The following is a 22511-nucleotide window of genomic DNA, read 5'->3' as shown; positions in this document are numbered from 1 at the left end:
CAGCCTGGCAGGGGAGTCCTCAGATAGGTAGGGGAGCCAGGGAGGGGACCCTCAGAAGGGGAGGGCTGTCAGGGTCTTGCTCTCTGCTGGACCAGGGCTGATACCAGCTCAGCTGGTACTCACTAGCTGTTGAAATATCAAGATTATCCCATTCAAGTTGGAAAGTAGCTGTTGCCCAAAGGTCTCTAAGTGTACCCTCCAGAGACTGGCCCAGCTCTCCTGGGCCAGGGGGATTCCTTTAGATCTCCCCATAATCCAGCAACGAAGAGGTTAACACCTGCCAGGCAGGGGGCCCCAGGACAGAGCCCTGTTTCATATCTTGACTAGAACCTGTGGTTGTAGCCCCAGACCTGGCCCAGGGTTGGTGCTAAATGAGTATCTGTTGAGTGAATGAATGAGCAACAGAGGAGAGAGAATCAGAGACCCAGAGGAATTAAAAGAGACTAAGGGCCATAACAGGTGACAAAGAGATGGAGGAGGCTGGAATCAGGGAGGCAGTTCCCAGAAGATGCTGGGAAGGCCCAGCCTACTCCTCCTTGTTTTCCCTGGTTTGCAGCTTTTGAAGGCTCTTCCCATCCCAGGGCCTGTCCAGTCCCTGATTGGACAGCCCTGAGCAACCCCCCACTCCCAAATAGGACTTAGGCAGTGTCTTGGGGCAGAAGGCTGGGCCTGGGTGGAGCCTCCAGATGCTGAATCATTATACAAAGGATTCTGACCTGATATACCCCTTGGCCCAGGAAGGGCTAGAAAACAAGCTTCCTGCTGAGCAAGTAGGGACAGAGAGTCTCTCTGGGACAGAGGCCACTGAGGGCCAGAAAGCCCGCCTGGCCAGATGGGCACAGTGCTACCAGAGTCTGCCACCCAGAGTCGGACCCCTGCCTGGCACCTGAGTTAGGGAAACTGGATACCTAGAATCCAACTGTCCTCCAGAGCCCACTCTGTGTCAGAGGCTGGAGCCCCTGAGGGGAGGTAGAAGTGAGCTGGGGAAGGGGCAGCAGGAAAGAAAAGGAAGAGGTTAGGGGCTGTACTCTTTTTTTTTTTTTTTTTTTTTTTTTTTGAGACGGAGTCTTTCTCTGTCCCCCAGGCTGGAGTGCAGTGGCGCGATCTCGGCTCACTGCAAGCTCTGCCTCCCGGGTTCACGCCATCCTCCTGCCTCAGCCTCCCAAGTAGCTGGGACTACAGGCGCCCGCCGACACGCCCGGCTAATTTTTTGTATTTTTAGTAGAGATGGGGTTTCACCATGTTAGCCAGGATGGTCTCGATCTCCTGACCTCGTGATCTGCCTGCCTCGGCCTCCCAAAGTGCTGGGATTACAGGCTTGAGCCACTGCACCTGGCCGGGGGCTCTACTCTTGACCCCATCCCTGCCCATTCCTGAGAAGGAGCCCTGCCCTGCATCTGTTATGGGGGGAAGCTGGCCCCTGGGGACCTAGGCCATACTCATGGGAGTGGCAGCTTTTCCTTCGGACTGGAGTTTGGGACACCATTACAGACACTCACGGGTTCCTTCCACACTATGGCTCCCTCAGACACGCAGACCTGGGATGGGCTGCCACTGCAGCATAGACAGAGAGCCTCCCCTCCCACCAGCCCCATGGAATACTTGCCTTCACCCTGTGGAGGTGTCAGGTGTCAGAACCAATAGTGCCAGGGTTCCACACCTATTTAGAACACTTCAGTGGCCCAGAACCCACTGAGTAGAGGCCTTGTGCCTTAGCAGGGCCTTCAGGGCCTTCCCAGCACTGCCCCCAGCCTCCCCCAGCCTGAGTTCCTGAACACATGGGATGCTTACACTGCCAGGCTCGGTGTCTGTTGGTCCCACTTCTTATAATGTCTCCTCTTCCTTCTTCACTTGTCCAATTCATAGGTTGTCCTTTCAGATCACCTTCATACATTCATTACCTTCTCAGGAAGCAATTCTCCATCTCAGTCCCCTCCCTTACCCCATCCCTGGGGCCTCTGCAGCCCCTCCTCCTGGACCCCTGCAGTCTCTGTTCTTCTCTGGGTTGGTCGCTTATCCCACTGGTAATCAAATTTCCTCCTAAGTGTCTGTCTCCACACCAGACAATGGTTCCTGGAGGGAGGGGCTATCTGGTTCATCCCCAAAGCCTGCCTCACAGTAAGTGTTCAATAAATGTCTGTATCCTCTATGTCTGTCTACTGGGCCCCCAGTGGATGCCGATCTTGCTTGGGTAATGAGGAACTCTGGACTTGGAACTGAGAAGCCCTCCTTGCATTCAGCCTCCCTCCGCTCCAGCTGCAGAGGCAGCCCAGGCTCTCCCACATCCACTGTGGGCACGCAGGGAACCTGGGTGTCAGTGTGGCCCCTGCCCAGCCTGCTTCCCTGTGGTGTGGTACAGATTGGGGGTACGAAGGGGGAAAGTCCCTTACCTTACACTGCTTGGAGCGGTGTAAGGGACTCCACTGCAGAGGCCCAGACACCCCAGCCTGGTTAATCATCAGTGCCTGGAGAGCACTATTTATCTCTGTTTTCCATCTCTGCTTTTTCAGTAGGGAAAAAGATTGAGTAACCCCTAACTCTCTCTTGTGTTAACCCTAGAGGGGCCAGACCAGCGTTTTCTGTTTTTTGTTGTTGTTGTTGTTGTTATTTTGACAGAGTCTTGCTCTGTTGCCCACTCTGGAGTGCAGTGGCACGATCTCGGCTCACTGCAACCTCTGCCTTCTGGGTTCAAGTGATCCTCCTGCCTCAGCCTCCCCAGTAGCTGGGACTACAGGGGCACCGCCACCACGCCCAGCTAATTTTTTTTTCTTGTATTTTTAGTAGAGACAGGGTTTCACTATGTTGGCCTGGCTGGTATGGAATTCCTGACTTCAAGTGATCCACCCACCCCGGCCTCCCAAAGTGCTGGGGTTTCACGCGTGAGCCACCATACCCGGCCCAGACCAGGGTCTGTAAGGGCCACTTACTCCTTGGGAGACACTTTAAAGTAACATCATGTATGAGGGTGCGGGTTCTCCCACCCCCAGGTCCCACAGCTGTGCCCTATCAGGGCAGAACACATGGCGCCTTTCCAGGGTCACGTCCAAGGACCTGGCACCGTAACAGTGCCAGGGTCAGCACCAGGACTGTGCGACTCCCTTCCCCAAGTCTTGGCCCTACCTCGGGCTGAGGGTCCAGGTCCCCCACGACGCCCCGCTCCTGGGCCCCGGGGCCCTGGGCCTGCGGCAGGGAGGGCGGGGCCTCCGTGGGCGGGGCTCCGTGAAACCTGCCCTGCCGCCGGGGATTGTCTGCCAGAGCCTGCGAGCGCCAGCCGAGATCGCAGCCCAGATCCATGGCCGGGTCTCCTAGCCGCGCCGCGGGCCGGCGACTGCAGCTTCCCCTGCCGTGCCTCTTCCTCCAGGGCGCCACTGCCGTCCTCTTTGCTGTCTTTGTCCGCTACAACCACAAAACCGACGCTGCCCTCTGGCACCGGGGCAACCACAGTAAAGCGGACAATGAATTTTACTTTCGCTACCCAAGTGAGTGCGGGGTGAGGGCGCGCGGGAAGCAAAGACCCCAAGATTTGCAAAGACCCTCCGGTGTCTTGGGAGGGAGCATTTGGGTGCCCGCATTTAGCTGGGCAGCCATCTCGCTCTGAGGTGGAGGGGCTCTGGGTTTAAAATGTCACCCTTTCACTAGTGCCTGCTATGATCCAGGGTACCGTGCTGATACATATGCCTTATCTCACTTAGTCTATGAGATAGACAAAGGTGGGGAAACGGAGGCTTGGTTAAGTGGCTGATTCAGGGTCACACAGTCACAAGTGGGGGAGTTGGGATTGGAAGGCAGATCTAGAGCCCCAGCTTTAACCATCCTCTTGTCCCACCTCTCAGTTGGCCTAATTGGGCTTTGCTGGGCTGTTCGAGACCTCCTTTCCTAGGGGCTCCACCCTCAGCATGGAAAAGAGAATCCTGCTGGGCAGGGAGGGTAAGAGTGGGGTTGTGAGAGGTCATAATGGCAGGTGTTAGGTATGAATCGCCCACACATGTAGGCAGCCAAGACCAGTTAGGATCAGGCATTTCTTCCCCAGTCCCTCAAAGCTGGTCCTTTCAGAGACAAAGAGAAAATGAGGCAACTGGCCAGTCGTGGTGGCTCACACCTGTAATCCCAGCATTTTGGGAGGCCGAGGCAGGCGGTTCACCTGAGGTCAGGAGTTCAAGGCCAGCCTGGCCAACATGGTGAAACCCCATCTCTATTAAAAATACAAAAATTAGGCCGGGCACGGTGGCTCACGCCTGTAATCCCAGCACTTTGGGAGGCCAAGGTGGGTGGATCACGAGGTCAGGAGTTCCAGACCAGCCTAGCCAACATAGTGAAACTCCTGTCTCTACTAAAAATACAAAAAATTAGCTGGGTGTGGTGGTGGGCGCCTGTAGTCCCAGCTACTTGGGAGGCTGAGGCAGGAGAATCTCTTGAACCCGGGAGGCAGAAGTTGTAGTGAGTCAGGATCGCGCCACTGCACCTCAGCATGGGTGACAGAGCGAGACTCCATCTCGAGAAAAAAAAAAAAAAATAGCCGAGCATGGTGGCGGGCACCTGTAATCGCCGCTACTTGGGAGGCTGAGGCAGGAGAATTGCTTGAACCCAGGAAGTGGAGGTTGCAGTGAGCTGAGATTGCACCACTGCACTCCAGCCTGGGCAATGACAAAGTGAGACTGTCTCAAAAAAAAAAAAGAAAAAAAGAAAGAAAATGAGGCACCCTCTACCTGCTAATCACAGAGCAGCAACCCCCAGACTTGGCAGGAAGCATGGCAGTGTCATTAGTCCATTTCACAGAGGGGGAAGCTAAGTCTCTGAGGGGTTGAGTTGTTCATGATCACCCATCATGTGAGTGGCAGAGCTGGAACTAGAACTCAGGCATCCTAAGCTTTTTGCCCCACAAGTCACCTGCCTGCTGACAAGTTTTAATAGAGAGAGAGTTAACCTCCCACCCCCACCCTCGGCCCCATGGGAATAGAGCCTCACCTTCGAAGGTTGGGGACCCTGCCTTGCAATTCAGGCCCTAGGCAGCTGGGACCAAGAGCACCAGATCTCCCAGAATTTATCACAAGTGCTTAGGCAGGTCATCTCCAAGCCTCAGTTTTTCCCATCTGAGCAAGGGGAAAAAGGATGCCTCAGTTTAAAGGAGATACATTCAAACAAGGTCTAGAGTGTGAGAGTCTCCTGTTAAAAATTTCCAGCTCTCACTACCTTACTTTCTTTTTTTTTTTTTTTTTTTGAGATGGAGTCTCACTCTGTTGCCCAGGCTGAAGTGCAATGGCGCAATCTCGGCTCACTGCAAACTTCACTTCCCAGGTTCAAGCGATTCACCCCACTCAGCCTCCCGAGAAGCTGGGATTACAGGCGCCCACCAAAACGCCTAGATAAGTTTTGTATTTTTAGTAGAGACGAGGTTTCGCCATGTTGGCCAGGCTGGACTTGAATTCCTAACCTCAAGTGATCCACCTGCCTCGGCCTCCCAATGTGCTGGGATTACAGGCGTGAGCCACCACACCTGGCCCTATTACCCTACTTTCTGTATGCAGAGCTCATGGCAGGCTATCCCCACCTCACCCTGTTCTAGACCCAACAAAATGAAGCTCAAAATGCTGAGGATATAGAGAGTGAGGTGGAAACTTGGACTTGGGCATGAAGCACCAGACCGCCCACCCACCCTAGGCAGAAGGGGCTACAGCTCCTCCCTCCCCATATTTCATCCACAGCCCTGGCTAGAAAAGAAGGATAGAGAGTTGGGAGGGAACAGTCCAGAGTCTGACAGAAGTAAGCTGTTGTGTAAGGGTCTGACCTGGCTGCTTGCCATGAACCCCTGACTTGCTTCTCCTCGAAGCCCTCCTTATTACATGGTAGGCTCTCCTCGGACATACAGCATTTCATCCCTGAATTCCAATAATAGAGATATAAGAGGTGGGATTCCTACTTCTTTTTCTGCCCTAGGATTCCATTCCTGTGGACTTGGATACTGTTGTGGGGTAAGGTTGGGGAGGAGGGAGGTGCAAGGTCCCTAGAGCCTGGGGCTTTGATGAGCCGGGTCCTCACCTGTCATTCTGCCCAAGGGAAGGGGTCAGGGCCAGAGGGAGGTGCAGCCACTGCCCTTTGATTCAGGAGATGAAAGGGAGTTGTGCAACTGTTGTTGAGCTCCAGGACTGGCCAATGCCAAGACATGGCTAGTCTGAGGGTCCCTCTGTTTTCTCTGCTGGAAGGACCCTGAGAGCCCACCTGGTTCACCCACTCAGATGCTGAGAGTGAGCCAGAGAGGTCATGTGACCTGGCCAAGTCACATGGCAAGTTACAGAAGGAACCAGGCTAGAACCAGGTCTCTTGATTCCCCATCTGTGGCCTTCCCCCTACACTAAAAGCCTCTTCTTCCAGAAAGCAAGTGATGGAAAAATAACAAAGAAGGGGAAAGAGCCAGGGCTAAAGGGCCACAGAAGCAAACATGAGAAAGCGTTCTGAAAAAATATGGACAGGTTCTTTTTTTATACATCTCACAGACCTTACTTGCAGAGAGAGGGATTTAGGATAGATGGAATCAGGATCTTCTTGGAAGAGGTGGGGGATGAAGGATGTGACCAGGACCAGAGTGGCTTGTGATCTCTTCTAGGAGAGAGAATACAGCCCCACTGTCCCCTAGAGGCAGGCGGGATGGATGGTGGGGAAGTTGGAGGAGATGGCCCCCTCAGCTCCTCCTGCTTCTTCTTGATTATCATATTTAATATCCATACTTTACAGATGAGAAAACAGGCTCAGAGGCTTGTCCAAGGTCATAGGATCAGAAGGAGGCGGGGAGACCTGGAATTAACTGATTGATTGAAACAGGGTCTCACTGTCGTCCAGGCTGGAGTGCAGTGGCATGATCATGGTTCATTGTAGCCTCCACCTCCCAGGCTCAAGCAATTCTCCTGCCTCAGCCTCCCAAAGTGCTTGGATTACAGGCATGAACCACCACGACCAGCCAGACCTAGAATTTAAACCGAGCTCTGCTAGATGCCAAAGCCCCAGCTTTAACAGCTGTCTTCTCCCATAATCTTGTCTGTTCCAGGAGTTATCTAGCTGGGTTGCAGAGGGGCAGTAAGGGAAGGAGGGAGAGTAATAGAGGACTTTGGAGAGCTTTATCTTCTCTCCAATCAAAAGTGCTTGGGGCTGGGCACCGTGGTTCATGCTGTTATCTCAGCACTTTGGGAAGCTGAGGTGAGAGGACTGCTTGAAGCCAGGAGTTTGAGGCCAGCCTGGGCAACAAAGTGAGACCTCGTCTCTATAAAAAACAAAAAAATTAGCCCAGTGTGGTAACAAGCTCCTGTAGTCCTAGCTACTCTGGAGGCTGAGGAGGGAAGATTGCTTGAGCCCAGGAGCTTGAGGCTGTGGTGAGCTGTAATGGCACCACTGCACTCAAGCCTGGGCAACAGAGCAAGACTCTGTCTCAAAAAAATAAAAAAGTGCATGGGTTTGGTGGGGGTGGGGTGGGGTGGGCATCAGACTCCGTCCCACCCACACAGGCATCCTCTAAAGGGGATATTGAGAGGTTGCCTTATCTTCTTCCTCCACCTCCAGCTGGAACAGCCCCTCACCTCTCAGAGCCCAAAAAGAATTTCCCATTGTGGAATGTCCCCAGAGAAGGAGATTTCTTGATGTTTAGACTCCAGCTGAAAGGCCAGAGCCTTAAGTTTTGATTCCAAACAAACCTGGGGTGGGAGATGTAAACACTTATGCCACACAAGTTCTGGACTGGTTTTGGCATGTAATGGTCAGGAGCCCTTGGACCCAACACCCTTCCTTATCTTGCTGTCCTTGAGCACCAGAATAAACATGGATTCTCTTTACTGTTTGCACAAGGAGAAAAGCAGCCAGGCAGTGAGGCTAAAAGAACTTAGGGTGCACGCTGAGTTTTAAGTGATGCCTCTCCCTTTCTGTTTTTTTTCCCCCCATCATCTCAAATGTTTATCATTTATTTGTGTTGGGAACATTCAAGACCAGCCTGGTCAAGAGTTCAAGACCAGCCTGGCCAACATGGTGAAACCCTGTCTCTACTAAAAATACAAAAATTAGCCAGGTGTGGTGGTGCGCACCTGTAATCCCAGCTACTAGGAAGGCTGAGGCAATAGAATCGCTTGACCCGGGAGGTGGAGGTTACCGTGAGCTAAGATAGTGCCATTGCACGCCAGCCTGGGCAACAAGAGCGAAGCTCTGTCTCAAAAAAAAAAGAAATTAGAGGTCTGCAGCTGCCAGCCCTAGGGGTGGGACACTAAATGTCCCCAACCCTGCACTACTTCTCCAGACTTACCCACTCTCCAAATCACCCAGGACCTAAAACAGGTTTGAAATGATATAATATATTATTGTTAACTACAGTCACTCTACAGTGCTATAAGGTCCTCAACCCCTAGGCTGGTTAGGACGGGGGCTGCACAGCAGGAGGTGAGTGAATATTACTGCCTGAGCTCCGCCTCCTGTTAGATCATGGCTGCATTAGATTCTCATAGGAGCGTGAACCCTATTGCGAACTGTGCATGTGAGGGAGCTAGGTTGTGCACTCCTTATGAGAATCTAATGCCTGATTATCTGAGATGGAACAGTATCAATCCGAAACCATCCCCCACCCCCCAACCATTTGTGGAAAAATTATCTTCCAGGAAACTGGTCCCTGGTGTCAAAAAGGTTGGAGATCGCTAGGTATAGGTATAGATCACTAGAACTTATTCCTTCTATCTTAGATGTAATTAGCTGTAATTTTGTATCCTTTAACAATCTCTCCCTATTCCCCCTTCCCCCACTCTTCTGTCTTTATTATCCTTTGTTCTACTTTTTACTTCTATGAGAGCAACTGTTTTTTAGCTTCCACATATGAGTGAGAGCATGCGGTGTTTAACTTTCCATTCCTGGCTTATTTCACTTATAATGTCCTCCAGTTCCATCCATGTTGCTACGAATGACAGGATTCATTTTTTTTTTTTTTTTTTGAGATGGAGTTTCACTCTTGTTGCCCAGGCTGGAGTGCAATGGCACGATCTCAGCTCACCACAACCTCTACCTCCCAGGTTCAAGCAATTCTCCTGCCTCAGCCTCCTGAGTAGCTGGGATTACAGGTGCGTGCCACCACACCTGGCTAATTTTGTATTTTTAGTAGAGACGGGGTTTCTCCATGTTGGTTAGGCTGGTCTCGAACTCCCGACCTCAGGTGATCTGCCTGCCTCGGCCTCCCAAAGTGCTGGGATTACAGGCATGAGCCACCTCGCCTGGCCAGAATTCCATTCTTTTTTATGGCTGAATAGTATTCCACTGTGTATATATACCACATTTTCTTTATTCATTCATCTGTTACTGTTTTAGGTTCTGGGTGATTTGGGGAGTGGGTAGGTCTGGAGAAGTAGTGCAGGGTTGGGGACATTTAGTGTCCCAACCCTAGGGCTGGCAGCTGCAGACCTCTAATTTCTTTTTTTTTTGAGACAGAGTTTCACTCTTGTTGCCCAGGCTGGCGTGCAATGGCACTATCTTAGCTCACTGTAACCTCCACCTCCCGGGTCAAGCGATTCTATTGCCTCAGCCTTCCTAGTAGCTGGGATTACAGGTGTGCACCACCACACCTGGCTAATTTTTGTATTTTTAGTAGAGACGGGGTTTCACCATGTTGGCCAGGCTGGTCTTGAACTCTTGACCTCAGGTGATTCACCCACCTCAGCCTCCCAAAGTGCTGGGATTACAGGCGTGAGCCATTGCGCCTGGCCTCAGACCTCTAATTTCAGCACATATCCAGCCCTCTTCCAGGGCCTTGCTAACTCATTTCCTATCTGCCCATGCATATGGCACAAAAAAAAAGCATAAAAGCATGTTTCTCTCAAAGTTACTGATTGCATTCTAAAGTTCAGTAATTGAGCCAGGTGTGGTGGCTCATGCCTGCAATCCCAGCTACTCATGAGGCTGAGGTGAGAGGATTGCTTGAGGTCAGGAGTTTGAGAGCAGCCTGGGCAGCAACATAGTGAGACTGACATCTCTACAAAAATAAATAAAGTTCAGTAATTATTTTCTGACTTGTCGGTGCCTCGTCAGATTCCACAAAAAAAGGGGAGCATAATTTTTTTTTCTTTTCTTTTTTTTTCTTTCTTTTTTTCTTTTTTTTTTTTTACATGGAATCTTGCTCTGTTGCCAGGCTGGAGTGCAATGGCGCTATCTCGGCTCACTGCAACCTCTGCCTCCTGGGTCCAAGTGATTCTCCTGTCTCAGCCTCCCGAGTAGCTGGGACTACAGGCACACACCACCATGCCCAGCTAATTTTTGTATTTTTAGTAGAGATGGGGTTTCACTATGTTGGCCAGGATGGTCTCGATCTCTTGACCTTGTGATCTCCCTGCCTCGGCCTCCCAAAGTGCTGGGTTACAGCCGTGAGCCACCATGCCCAGCCTGTTTCCTTTATGATCAATCTCTTTCTACAAGAGATTTGAAGTCATTTACAACCAAAACATGTGTATAAGAAAAGCAAAAGAGAGAAGCAGAACATAAATAATGAACCACATACGGGGCCTACAGTCATTCAGTTGTGATTCCAGTGGAACTCTGAGCTCCAGGCAGCCAAGGAAGCCTCACACATGCAGTTCTTTGACTCTTCCATGCCTGTCTTCCTTGCTCTGTGAGAGCACGGACTGTGGCTGCCTTGATGACAGCTACATTCCCAGAGCCCAGTCCATGGTGCTCAGCACCTCGGCTGCCTGAAGGTGGGAAAGCAGACCAGTTCCTGGGGGAAGTGGCTGGGTGCAGTGGCTTATGTCTGTAATCCGAACACTTTGGGAGACTGAGGCAGGTGGATCACTTGAGATTAGGAGTTTGAGACCAGCCTGGCCAACATGGTGAAACTCCACTTGTACTAAAAATACAAAAATTAGCTAGGCGGGGTGGTACGTGCCTGTAATCCCAGCTACTGGAGAGGCTGAGGCATGAGAATCACTTGAACCCAGGAGGCGGAAGTTGAAGTGAGCTGAGATCACGCCACTGCACTCCAGTCTGGGTGACAGAGCGAGACTCTGTCAAGAAAAAAAGAAAAATTTTCATGTGAAGCTATAAAATTTGGGTTTAGGGTGATAATAGCCCATTTCTCAATAACATATTTACAACAAATTCAGTAACTGTGCTCATGACAAGCTTTCTCTGGTGTTTCTTGATTAAAGTAAAAAATATAGCATGGTATTACTATGTACATAGACCCCAGACAAAGAAAACAGGACCAGATGGTTGGGCTGAACATCAGACCAGGTTGATTCAAACCTCATTTACAAGTTTACAAATAGATGGGAGGGGGGCAGTTACAGAACAAGGTAATCACTAAAGCAAAGTATTTGCATTTACCTCATTTTCTTTTTTCTTTTTTCATTCTTTTTTTTGAGATGGAGTCTTGCTCTGTAGCCCAGGCTGGAATGCAGTGGCATGATCTCGGCTTACTGCAAGCTCTGCCTCCCAGGTTCATGCCATTCTCCTGCCTCAGCCTCCTGAGTAGCTGGGACTACAGGCACCCGCCACCACACCTGGCTATTTTTTTGTATTTTTAGTAGAGACACGGTTTCACTGTGTTAGCCAGGATAGTCTCAATCTCCTGACCTCATGATCTGCCCACCTCGGCCTCCCAGAGTGCTGGGATTACAGGTGTCAGTCACCATGCCCAGCCGACCTCATTTTCAACATTATTGTATGTTATTATTTTTTAGAGATGGGGTCTCACTCTGTCACCCAGGCTGGAGTGCAGTGATGTGATCATAGCTCACTGTAGCCTCAAACTCCTGAGCCCAGGCGATCCTTCTGCTTCAGCCTCCTGAGTAGCTATAGGCACCTGCCACCATGCCAAACTGATTATTATTATTGTTTTATATAAATGGGGGGTCCACTATGTTGCCCAGGCTAGTCTTAATCTCCTGAACTCAAGCAGTCTTCTCCACTCAGCCTCCAAAACACTGGGATTACCGGTGTGAGCCACTGTACCCAGCCTTATATATTGTTTTTATCGGTTTAGCTTTTTATGCAGAGTGGTACAGAATAGAAACCAAACAGAAAAGGCCCCAAATCTTCCTGCCCATAAACCTCATTGACTCTTTAAAAATTTCAAGTAATTCATCTATAAAGTTAAAATATTCAAACTATAGAAATAAACTAAAAAGTAAAATCATCCTTCCCAGAGTCACCATGTTGCACAATCCCAGAGGGCATCATTTGCATTGAAGTTGTGCAACACAGCAGCCTTGTCCCCTTCTTCCTTCAATTCCTTTTCTCTGAGGTCATCTCTGTTAACAGTTTAAAGCTATTTCCTAAATTTTTTTTTTTTTTGAGACAGACTCTTGCTCTGTCGCCCAGGCTGGAGTGCAGAGGTACGATCTCGGCTCACTGCAGCCTCTGCCTGCTGGGTTCAAGCAATTTTTGTCTCTCAACCTCCCGAGCAGCTGGCATTACAGGTGCGTGCCACCATGCCTAGCTAATTTTTGTATTTTTTGTAGAGACCGGGTTTTGCCATGTTGGCCAGGCTGGTCTCGAACTCCTGGCCTCAAGCAGTCCACCTGCCTTGGCCTCTGAAAGTGCTGGGATTACAGGTGTAAGCCACTGAGCCCAGCCTTCTTAAAATTTTTTAAAAAATAACTGGGCACAGTGGGCCTCACCTGTGGTCCCAGCAACTTAGGAGGCCAAAGTGGGAGGACTGGCTGAGTACAAGAGTTTGAGGCTGCAGTGAGCTATGATCATGCCACTGCACTCTTCCCTGGGTGACAGAGCAAGACATCTAGTAATAATAATAACTTAAAAATCCTCAAAAGGAAGAGGTATAGTCTCTGAAGTATGAGGGATGGAGGGTAGATGTCAAGAAGGACTTTCTAGCACAGAGGAAATGTTGAAAAGAAGTCTGTAGTGGGGAGAATTTTGAGCATGGAGAGAGGCAGGGACTGCAGCAGAAAACAGCACAGGTTGGACTTCCAGCCAGTCTGTTGTAAGAGACCCAGGGATGGGGCAAATGAATAGAGCAGAAGGCTTTACTCCCTTGCTCTGACATGAGGACAGCAGGGATGTCGGGGTCCCACTGCTCCAAGCTGGCCAGCTCTGTGCAGGTGGCTCAGGGCTGGGAGCCCCTGACATGCCTGGGGAGTTTTACGGGCTTGGCTCAAGGCAGCCCTGGCTGGTGAGAGCCAGGGGCACTGGCAGGGTAGCTGACTAGATTATGGGCTATGGCTAGAGCAGCCCCCGAGTGCCCCACCTGTCCCTGGCCGCTGCAGGCTTCCAGGACGTGCATGCCATGGTCTTCGTGGGCTTTGGCTTCCTCATGGTCTTCCTGCAGTGTTACGGCTTCAGCAGCGTGGGCTTCACCTTCTTCCTGGCCGCCTTTGCCCTGCAGTGGTCCACACTGGTCCAGGGCTTTCTCCACTCCTTCCACGGTGGCCACATCCATGTTGGCGTGGAGAGGTGGGCAGCCGCCACCTACCCAGCTCCCCAAGGTTCACTCGGGAGGCCCCTGCCCATGGGCCCCAGATCTAGCCCTGTCCTTCAAGTCTGCTTCCTGACTCATGATTCTGGGCGTCACTTGGTTTCTCTAGGTGTCCTGCCTGTCCTTATTGCCTGACTTCCTCTCCCATCCTTGACCCTCACACTCAGCCCCACTTCCTCATTCTTTAGGGCCCTTGTTCCCCAAGAGCTGCGAGAAGGGTAGACAGCTCTGGTTCTTCCACCTATTGTGGGCTTTGTCAGCTGAGTCACAGAACCTCCTTGAGACTCGATTTCCTCATCTACAAACAGGGCCAGGTGATCCCTTCCAACTCCAGGGAGGAGCTTGAGCTCCTTGTCTTCTCTCTAGAACTCCAACCCCACCCCACCCACCACCTCATGCTGCCCTGGCTTCATGCCAGGCAGGAGCCCAGAGGCCAGCCTCTCTGACTCCTCTTGTGCTCCCGCTTCTGCCCCATCCCCAGCATGATCAGCGCTGACTTTTGTGCGGGGACCGTGCTCATCTCCTTTGGTGCCGTCCTGGGCAAGACCGGGCCTGCACAGCTGCTGCTCATGGCCCTGCTGGAGGGGGTGCTGTTTGGCATCAATGAGTTTGTGCTCCTTCATCTCCTGGGGGTGAGAGTCTGGGGAGGGATGGAGTGGGGGGTAAGGGGTGGTCAAGGTCAGCCTCTGAGCCAGGAGCATGGGGATGGGGGCGGGGGCAGGGTGCTGCCTCTTCACCTCACCCCACCTCCCCAGGTGAGAGATGCCAGAGGCTCCATGACTATCCACACCTTTGGTGCCTACTTCAGGCTCGTCCTTTCATGGGTTCTGTACAGGCCCCAGCTGGAGAAAAGCAAGCACCGCCAGGGCTCCGTCTACCATTCAGACCTCTTCGCCATGATTGGTGAGGCCTTCGAGGTGTGGTAGCAGGGCAGGGGGCTGGTCTGGAGGCCTCTGATCTGGGCCAGAGGTGACTGTCTCTCGGGGTGCTGACTGCAGTCCTGGGGTTGTGCCTGGGCGTTCACTTCCCATTTGGATTCTGCTGTGAGAGCTCTGGGACCTGCACTTACCATTCTCAACAGTTTTATGACAAGTTCTTAGAATTCAGCCCTGGGGAATGCATATGCCCTGGATCCTTTCTAAATCCACCTCCATCCCTACTTAAAATCTTCCAGGGCTCCCACCAGCCACAGGTTAGAAAGTGGCCTCCTCAGCTGCCACGTCAGCCCCTCCTCCTCCCTCCTCTCTGGCTCAGGCTCCAGCCAGACTCAGCTTTGGCCTGCCCTCACCTCCAGGCCTTTGCCTGTCTCGTTCCCGGCAAACAGGCAATCTCTGCCGGCCCTTGGTGCTGCCTTCCGCCTCCTAAGGATATTTCCTCCTGGGAGATTCCCGATGCCTGGAAGCCCCTGCACTCTCAGGCAGGGATAAGGAGAGGAAGGGTCTTGGGTCACCCCAGGGACCCATAGGAGCTAGGAGCTCCTGCTGCTGCTGCTTCTTTTTTTTTTTTTTTTTTTTTTTGAGACTTTGAGACGGAGTCTTGCTCTGTTGCCTAGGCTGGAGTGCAGTGGTGCGATCTCAGCTCACCACAACCTCTGCCTCCTGGGTTCAAGCAATTCTCCTGCCTCATCCTCCCGAGTAGCTGGGATTACAGGCGCGTGCCACCACACCCAGCTAATTTTTTATATTTTTGGTAGAGACAGGGTTTCACCATGTTGGCCAGGCTGGTCTCGAACTCCTGACCTCAGGTGATCCACCCACCTCGGCCTCCCAAAGTGCTGGGATTACAGGCGTGAGCCACTACGCCCCGCCACCACCACCTGCTTCTAAGCATGTGCCTCCACCTTGGCTTCTGTTCCTCTATTTTCATAACTGCAGACAGAAGGCAAATCCGTATTTTTAATTTTTTTCATAGAAGGTATTGAATAGGGACTGAAGTACCTATTCCTATATGAAAGAGAGAGGCTGGCTTAGGATTGTTCAGCACTGCTGGGTCAGATTACAAAGAACCCCAGGACAGCTGAGGCCTCCTTGCCCTTTGAGACCCAGATAAGTTTGCCTTGAATTCCAAAGGCTTCCCCAAGTTTTCCAGGCGTTCCCAGGAGACTTACATTCTCAGCTGTCTGCCTCCCAGCTCCTGGATTTTAGTGTCACCCAGACAGGAATGAGGCCCCTTCCTGGATTCTCCCACAAATGCTCCACCTACAGGATGCAAATGTGAGTGTGGGAGATTTTACTCAAGATTGCCGGGCTGCTGGGAGAAGACACACCCAACAGACTACTCAGGACACAGTGGTCCCTAAGCCTCCCAACTTGCTGGCTTACACCACAGGGTCCCCAGCCTTCTCCTTCACCTTGTCCTTCGGGTCCTTCTCTCTCTCCCTCCAGGATGGACCTGGCAACCTCATGCAGGAAGGCAGGGTACATGGACTCCCAGTTCTTTCCCAAAATGCACAGGCCCAGCCCATTCAGTACTCAGCAAACAGAGGCCTCTCTCAAACACTGACGGGTCCACCCTCACTAGGAGAGATTGAGGTTATCATTGTTTTCCTGATATGTGTATCAAGTACCCAGCATAGTCCCCGACATGTAGTGGCCTTTGCCTTTTTTCCTTTCCTTTCCTTTCTTTTTCTTTTTTTTTTTTTTTTGAGATGGAGTCTTGCTCTGTCTCCCAGGCTGGAGTGCAGTGGCGTGATCTCGGCTCACTGCAACCTCCACCTTCCAGGTTCAAGCAATTCTCCTGCCTCAGCCTCCTGAGGAGCTGGGATTACAGGAGTGCGCCACCATGCCTGGCTAATTTTAGTAGAGACAGGGTTTCACCATGTTGGTTAGGCTGGTCTCGAACCCTGGACCTTGTGATCCGCCTGCCTCGAGCCTCCCAAAGTGCTGGGATTATAGGTGTGAGCCACTGTGCCCGGCCTTCTTTTCCTTTTTTGATACTTAAAAAATGCCAGTGTTCTGGCCAGATGCAGTGGCTTACACCTGTAATCTCAGCACTTTGGGAGGCTGAGGTGGGTGGATCACCTGAGGTCAGGAGTTCGAGACCAAACTGGCCAACATGGTGAAACCCCCCATCTCTACTAAAAATACAAAAATTACCTGGGTGTGGTGGTGGGCGCCTGAAGTCCCAGCTATTCGGGAGGCTGAGGCAGGAGAATCACTTGAATCTGGGAGGCGGAGGTTGCAGTGAGCTGGGATCATGCCACTGCACTCCAGCCTGGGCGGTAGAGTGAGACCTTGTCTCAAAAAAAAAAAAAAAAAAAAAAAATTCAACATTCCATGGTTTTCAACCAAGTAGTTTCTTTTAGTGCCAGTGCCCTTCAATAGCGGCCATTTGCTGGGCGTTTTGTGCCTGCTAGGCCATGGGCTATGCATTTATGTGCATTGCCTCATTTAATTGCCACTTGATGAGGTGGTGGTATTATTATTGTTATTATTATTATTGAGATAGGGTCTGGCTCTGCAGCCCAGGCTGGAATATAGTGGCACAATCTCAGCTCACTGCAACCTCTGCCTCCCAGTCTCAAGCGATCCTCTTGCCTCAGCCCCCCAAGTACCTGGAACTACAGGCATGTGCTACCATGCCCAGCTAATTCTTTTGTATTTTTGGTAGAGATGGGATTTCACTATGTTGTCCAGGTTGGTCTCAAACTCCTGAGCTCAAGTGATCTGCCTGCCTCAGCCTCCCAAAGTGCTGGGATTACAGGCATGAGCCATCGTGCCTAGCCCAAGGTGGTATTATTATCAATCCCACTGAACAGATGAGGAAACTGAGGCTGCTGAGGGTAGGTGACTTGCCTGCAGTTATACAACTTGTACCTTGCGTGGCAGCCACTTCCTTCTTCTCACTCCGCCTGCCTGTCCACCATCTAGGGACCATCTTCCTGTGGATTTTCTGGCCTAGCTTCAATGCTGCACTCACAGCGCTGGGGGCTGGGCAGCATCGGACGGCCCTCAACACATACTACTCCCTGGCTGCCAGCACCCTCGGCACCTTTGCCTTGTCAGCCCTTGTAGGGGAAGATGGGAGGCTTGACATGGTATGGGGAAGAGGACTTCAGAGAGGCAGAGGGGGTGGCCTGGGCAGGGGAGGAGAGGTCTGAGACCCTCAAGAAAGATTCTCCCGGGGAACAGATAAGGGCACAGGCATAGGAGCTCCATCTGTGCTGGTGGCTATGGGGTCAGAATGGGAGCTGATATGGTAGCAGGACCATGAGAGGTTAGATGGCAGAGGGACTTCCAGAAGCAGTAGGTGTCACTGTGGTGGGTAGGGTTGGGTTGCTGTGGGTGTGATGATCTGAAAGGGCCTCCAACACCTTGCTCTTCCCTTAGGTCCACATCCAAAATGCAGCGCTGGCCAGAGGGGTTGTGGTGGGGACCTCAAGTGAAACGATGCTGACACCCTTTGGGGCTCTGGCAGCTGGCTTCTTGGCTGGGACTGTCTCCACGCTGGGGTACAAGTTCTTCATGGTATAGATGCCTCTTGGGGCCTGGGCAGAACATGGAGTCTTCGGTCCCACCTCTCCAACAGGACGAGGTGGTCGGTAGTGGGCACAGGAGACTCATGATCTGTCCTGCCCTCCAGCCCGTCCTTGAATCGAAATTCAAAGTCCAAGACACATGTGGAGTCCACAACCTCCATGGGATGCCGGGGGTCCTGGGGGCCCTCCTGGGGGTCCTTGTGGCTGGGCTTGCCACCCATGAAGCTTATGGAGATGGGTGAGTTTCCTCCCAACCCGCATTGCAGTCATCATCCCTCTGGAATGACCTCGGTCATTCTCTTTCACTGTGTGTGACCAAGAAAAAAGAATGAATTCATTCATTCATCCATATTCTGGGAGCAAAGGAAATTGGAGTTAACAAAACCAACCCAGAAACTGCCCTCCTGGTCCTCAGTCAAGTGCAGCAGAAGGTCATGGAACAAATGACTTCAAGAGTGTTACTTGTTACTGAAGGGTCAGTAAGAGATAATGACCCTTAGAATCTATTTTTGCACATCAAGGGTGGGCAAAAGCAATCCACAAATGGAGTCTTGAAAGGTGCCTAGGTGTCTGCTGGCCTACGAGGGTGGGAAGGTGTTCCAGGCTGTGGGCCTGGCTTGAGCAGCGGCCTGGAGGTGAGACTCAGCCTGGCATGCACCCTTGAGACCCTCTTGGCCACTTCCTGTCCCCCAGTGTGAGTTCCAGTGCCATGAGCAGCCCTGGCCCCGGGCTGCATCCCTCTCTCCCCCTACCCCTGCCTTTCCGCCATCTGGTCTCCCTGCAGCCTGGAGAGTGTGTTTCCACTCATAGCCGAGGGCCAGCACAGTGCCACATCACAGGCCATGCACCAGCTCTTTGGGCTGTTTGTCACACTGATGTTTGCCTCTGTGGGTGGGGGCCTCGGAGGTGAGTAACCTTGGATTTTCTAGAGGAAGGGGCATGGGATCCTATAAGCCTGACATGAATTCATCCACTCATAGATATTTATGGAGCATCTACTTTGTGCCATAAAGTAGGGATTGGGTTGTGGGTTAAGGGGTAACCAACCTCCTGCAGTCACAGAGATGCATGCAGGTGCTTGCTCCTTTCTGGTGCTGAGGGCAGCTGGGGGGTCTGTGAGGGGTTAGCAAGGCCCTCTCTTACGGGTCTATGCTTGCCTGTGCTGCTCCCTCTGCCCACTAGAGGGAAGCCCAACCTCAGGCTGAGGCCTAGGAGGGGATGGCTGCGCCATGTGGGGCAGGGACACGGAGGGCAGGAGACGGCCTGCCACCTCCAGACCCCAGTGCGAAAACCTTCCACAGAGGCACACTGTCCATGGCCCTGGGTCAGGCAGTCGCTCTTCATGTTTGGCCTTAGTCTTTTTGGCCTTCAAAATAAAACCTGATTCAGCATCCCCTCCCTTCTGCTCTCACCTGGAGATTTCCTTTCTTCCTTCCATCCCTCTCTCCCTCCCTCCCTCCCTTCCTTCCTTCCTTCCTTTTTCTTCTTTCCTTTCTTTTTTTTTTTTTTTTTTTTTTTTTTTTGATGGAACCTTGCTCTGTAACCTAGGCTGAAGTGCAGTGGTACGATCTCGGCTCACTGCAACTTCTGTCTCCCGGGTTCAAGCCATTCTCCTGCCTCAGCCTCCGAGTAGCTGGGACTACAGGTGCCTGCCACCATACTCAGCTAATTTTTTGTATTTTTAGTAGAGACAGGGTTTCACCATGTTGGCCAGGCTGGTCTCAGACTCCTGACCTTAGGTGATCTGCCTGCCTCGGCCTCTCAAAGTGCTGGGAATAGATGTGAGCCACCGCGCCCGGCCTAGAATCTACAATCTTTTAAAAAGAGATTCCCAGGTGATTTGATTGCACGTTAACGTCTGCGAAGCACTAGGTTAGGTGTGAATACAGGCGCCTGCCACCATGCTGGGCTTATTATTTTTATTTTTGTATTTTTGGTAGAGGTGGGGATTTACTGTGTTAGCCAGGATGGTCTCGATCTCCTGACCTTGTAATCCACCCGCCTCGGCCTCCCAAAGTGCTGGGATTACAGGTGTGAGCCACTGCGCCCGGCCTTTTTTTTTGTTTTTTTTTTTTTTGAGACGGAGTTTCGCTCTTGTAGTCCAGGCTGGAGTGCAATGTGATCTCAGCTCACTTCAACCTCCGCCTCCCGGTTTCAAGCAATTCTCCTGCCTCAGCCTCCCAAGTATCTGGGATTACAGGCGCCCCCCACCACACCCAGCTAATTTTTGTATTTTTAGTAGAGATGGGGTTTCACCATGTTGGCCAGACTGGTCTCGAACTCCTGACCTCAGGTGATCCACCTGCCTTGGCCTCCCAAAGTGCTGGGATTACAGGCATGAGCCACCAAATCCTGCCTAATTTTTGTATTTTTCGTAGAGATGGGCTTGCTTTCACCATATTGGCCAGGCTGGTCTTGAACTCCTGACCTTAAGTGATCCATCTGCCTTAGCCTCCCAAAGTGCTGGGATTATAGCTGTGAGCCACTGCGCCCAGCCACAATAAGCATTTTCTGTGCCCCTCCTGTGTGGGAAGCCACAGAAAGCTCAGCAGCTGTGGTTCATGATGGAATCAGGAACTGGTCTATTACCAACTGCACACACTTGAGCAAATTATTTAACTTCTCTGAGTCTTGTTTCTTTGTTTGTAATACAGGAATAATACTGGCCTTGCACGGTTGTTGTGATTACTGAGGAAAGCAAAACTAGTCAAGCACTTTGCACAGGGCCTGGCACATAGTAGATGCTCAACAAATACCGCTGTGTTTTGCCTGCACAGGCATCATATTGGTCTTATGCCTCCTAGACCCCTGTGCCCTGTGGCACTGGGCGGCACCCTCCTCCATGGTGGGGGGCAGAGAAGCCTCACAGATCCTCCCCTACCACCACCAGGGCTCCTGCTGAAGCTACCCTTTCTGGACTGCCCCCCAGACTCCCAGTGCTATGAGGACCAAGTTCACTGGCAGGTGAGACATTGCTGGGCCCTCACAGCCTCTGAGTCTCCCTTCCCTGCCTCGCCTCCTGTGGCCCAAGTTGCCTTCTTCCTTCCTTGCTGCTCCTTCTCCTCTGGGGTACACCCCTGAGCTGTGGCTTCCAGGCTCCTGGAGCTACCCTTTCGCCTCTACCCACTCCTGCCTTCCAGGTGCCTGGTGAGCATGAGGATAAAGCCCAGAGACCTCTGAGAGTGGAGGAGGCAGACACTCAGGCCTAACCCACTGCCGGCCCCTGAGAGGACACACTCCTTTTTGAAGATGCTGACTGGCTGCTACTAGGAAGTTCTTTTTGAGCTCCCATTTCTCCAGCTGCAAGAAGGGAGCCATGAGCCAGAAGGAGGCCCCTTTCCACAGGCAGCGTCTCCACAGGGAGAGGGGCAGCAGGAGGCTGGGAGATGGTGGGGAGTGGGGCCATAACTGGGTACGGTAGGGGGAACCTCACCAGATGCCTGACCTGACTGCCCTACCAGCCTGCACATGGGTAGAAGAGGCCAAATTGAGGCACCCAAGTGATCCACTGGCCCCACGTCACACAGTTACAGTGAAGCCCAAGCCAGGCCTGGTTGAGGGTGATAAACACCACCGTCTCTAAAGGTTCTGATTCCTTATCTTTGTACCTTGGGAACATAAGAAGTTTCTCTTACCTTCTAACTCGCAATGGTAGAACCTCCTGGAGGTTCCTGGAGAGGCAGGAAAGGGCTTTAGTGCTGACAAATTCCTGATTCCTGATCTGTGGAAGTCCCTCTCGAGTGCCACGTCCTGCCAGTGCCCCGCCTAGGCTTGCCTGTCTCCAGGCACAGGGAGTTCATTCTCTCCCAGGAAACAGGATTTTTTGTTACAGGATGTCTTGGGCTGCAGGAGAGAGTTCTTCCCATTCCAGAACTGCTGCTACTCTGACCTTCAACTTGGGCAGCCTCTGAGCAGAGAAGGAAGAGGGTGCCCACAGGGCCCAAGGGAGACATAAGCTGTTTGCCACCAACCCTAATAAGCTAGAAGCAGCCAGCACCTAGTTGCCACTTATGTCCCTGTCCCGAGACTGAGGAGTGGGGAATAGCAAGGGCATCATTGTGTGGATTAGGCCTGTGGCAGAGAAGGTTGAAGACCACCCCCCGCCGCGACCCCCACCCAAAGGCCTCTGTTGTCCTGAAGTCATTTGACCACCAGAGGGCGTGCCAAACCCAGAAGAGGAAGATGCCGCCTTCATGCCCCTCCTTGGTCCTCTATGAAGAATGAAACTCCTTCCTGCAGCCTAACCCCCTTTCTGTCTGCGTCAGCTCTGGTCCTCATGCATTCATGCCACAAGCCTGTTTTGGGCTCCTATCCACCACCACATGTCAGGCGGATGCCAGGGGTTTCAGATCTCTCATCCAGCAGAAATCCATCCCTCCAAGTAGACTGGAGCACCCTTTCCAACACTGAAGGACTGGGACCCCCTCCGCCTTCTCCTGCCCTTCCCCTAGGCTGCTGACTACAGCTATCTCTCCCCTAAAACCAAGACCAATCAGACTTAGGAACCCAAGGAGGAAGTGGAAAGATTCCTGGGACCTAGCCCTGCAATGAGGACAAAAGGTGACCCCATCAGGCTCCACGCTCACCGTAGCT

At 52.0% G+C, this 22511-nt stretch overlaps 1 protein-coding gene across 5 annotated transcripts; it reads left to right on the top strand.

The window, feature by feature from the left end:
• Positions 1-3252: 3252 nt before the first annotated feature.
• RHBG (Rh family B glycoprotein) lies at positions 3253-21502 on the top strand. Of its 5 annotated transcripts, none has more exons than XR_004032633.1 (11): positions 3253-3479; positions 8958-9080; positions 13233-13419; positions 13923-14073; positions 14197-14344; positions 17311-17477; positions 17770-17907; positions 18023-18156; positions 18703-18824; positions 20696-20882; positions 21059-21501. XR_004032633.1 is itself a non-coding variant. In XM_030824214.1 (11 exons), exons 3-11 carry the CDS (start codon positions 13253-13255, stop codon positions 21125-21127), a joined length of 1170 nt encoding a protein of 389 aa, XP_030680074.1. In that variant the 5' UTR covers positions 3253-3479; positions 8958-9080; positions 13233-13252; the 3' UTR covers positions 21128-21502. The 5 variants fall into 5 exon arrangements, 4 of the variants coding, with proteins under 4 accessions (XP_030680074.1, XP_030680073.1, XP_003259499.2 ...); XM_030824214.1 differs by having other exon boundaries at positions 20809-20882; positions 21059-21502; XM_030824213.1 differs by lacking the exon at positions 8958-9080 and adding an exon at positions 5222-5295 and having other exon boundaries at positions 20809-20882; positions 21059-21502.
• Positions 21503-22511: the final 1009 nt, after the last annotated feature.

Source organism: Nomascus leucogenys, chromosome 12 (genome assembly GCF_006542625.1).
Source record: "Nomascus leucogenys isolate Asia chromosome 12, Asia_NLE_v1, whole genome shotgun sequence".
Classification (NCBI taxonomy): Eukaryota; Metazoa; Chordata; class Mammalia; order Primates; family Hylobatidae; genus Nomascus; species Nomascus leucogenys.
The sequence above is the reverse complement of the archived record's forward strand: the minus strand, read 5'-3'. Positions and strand labels throughout refer to the sequence as shown.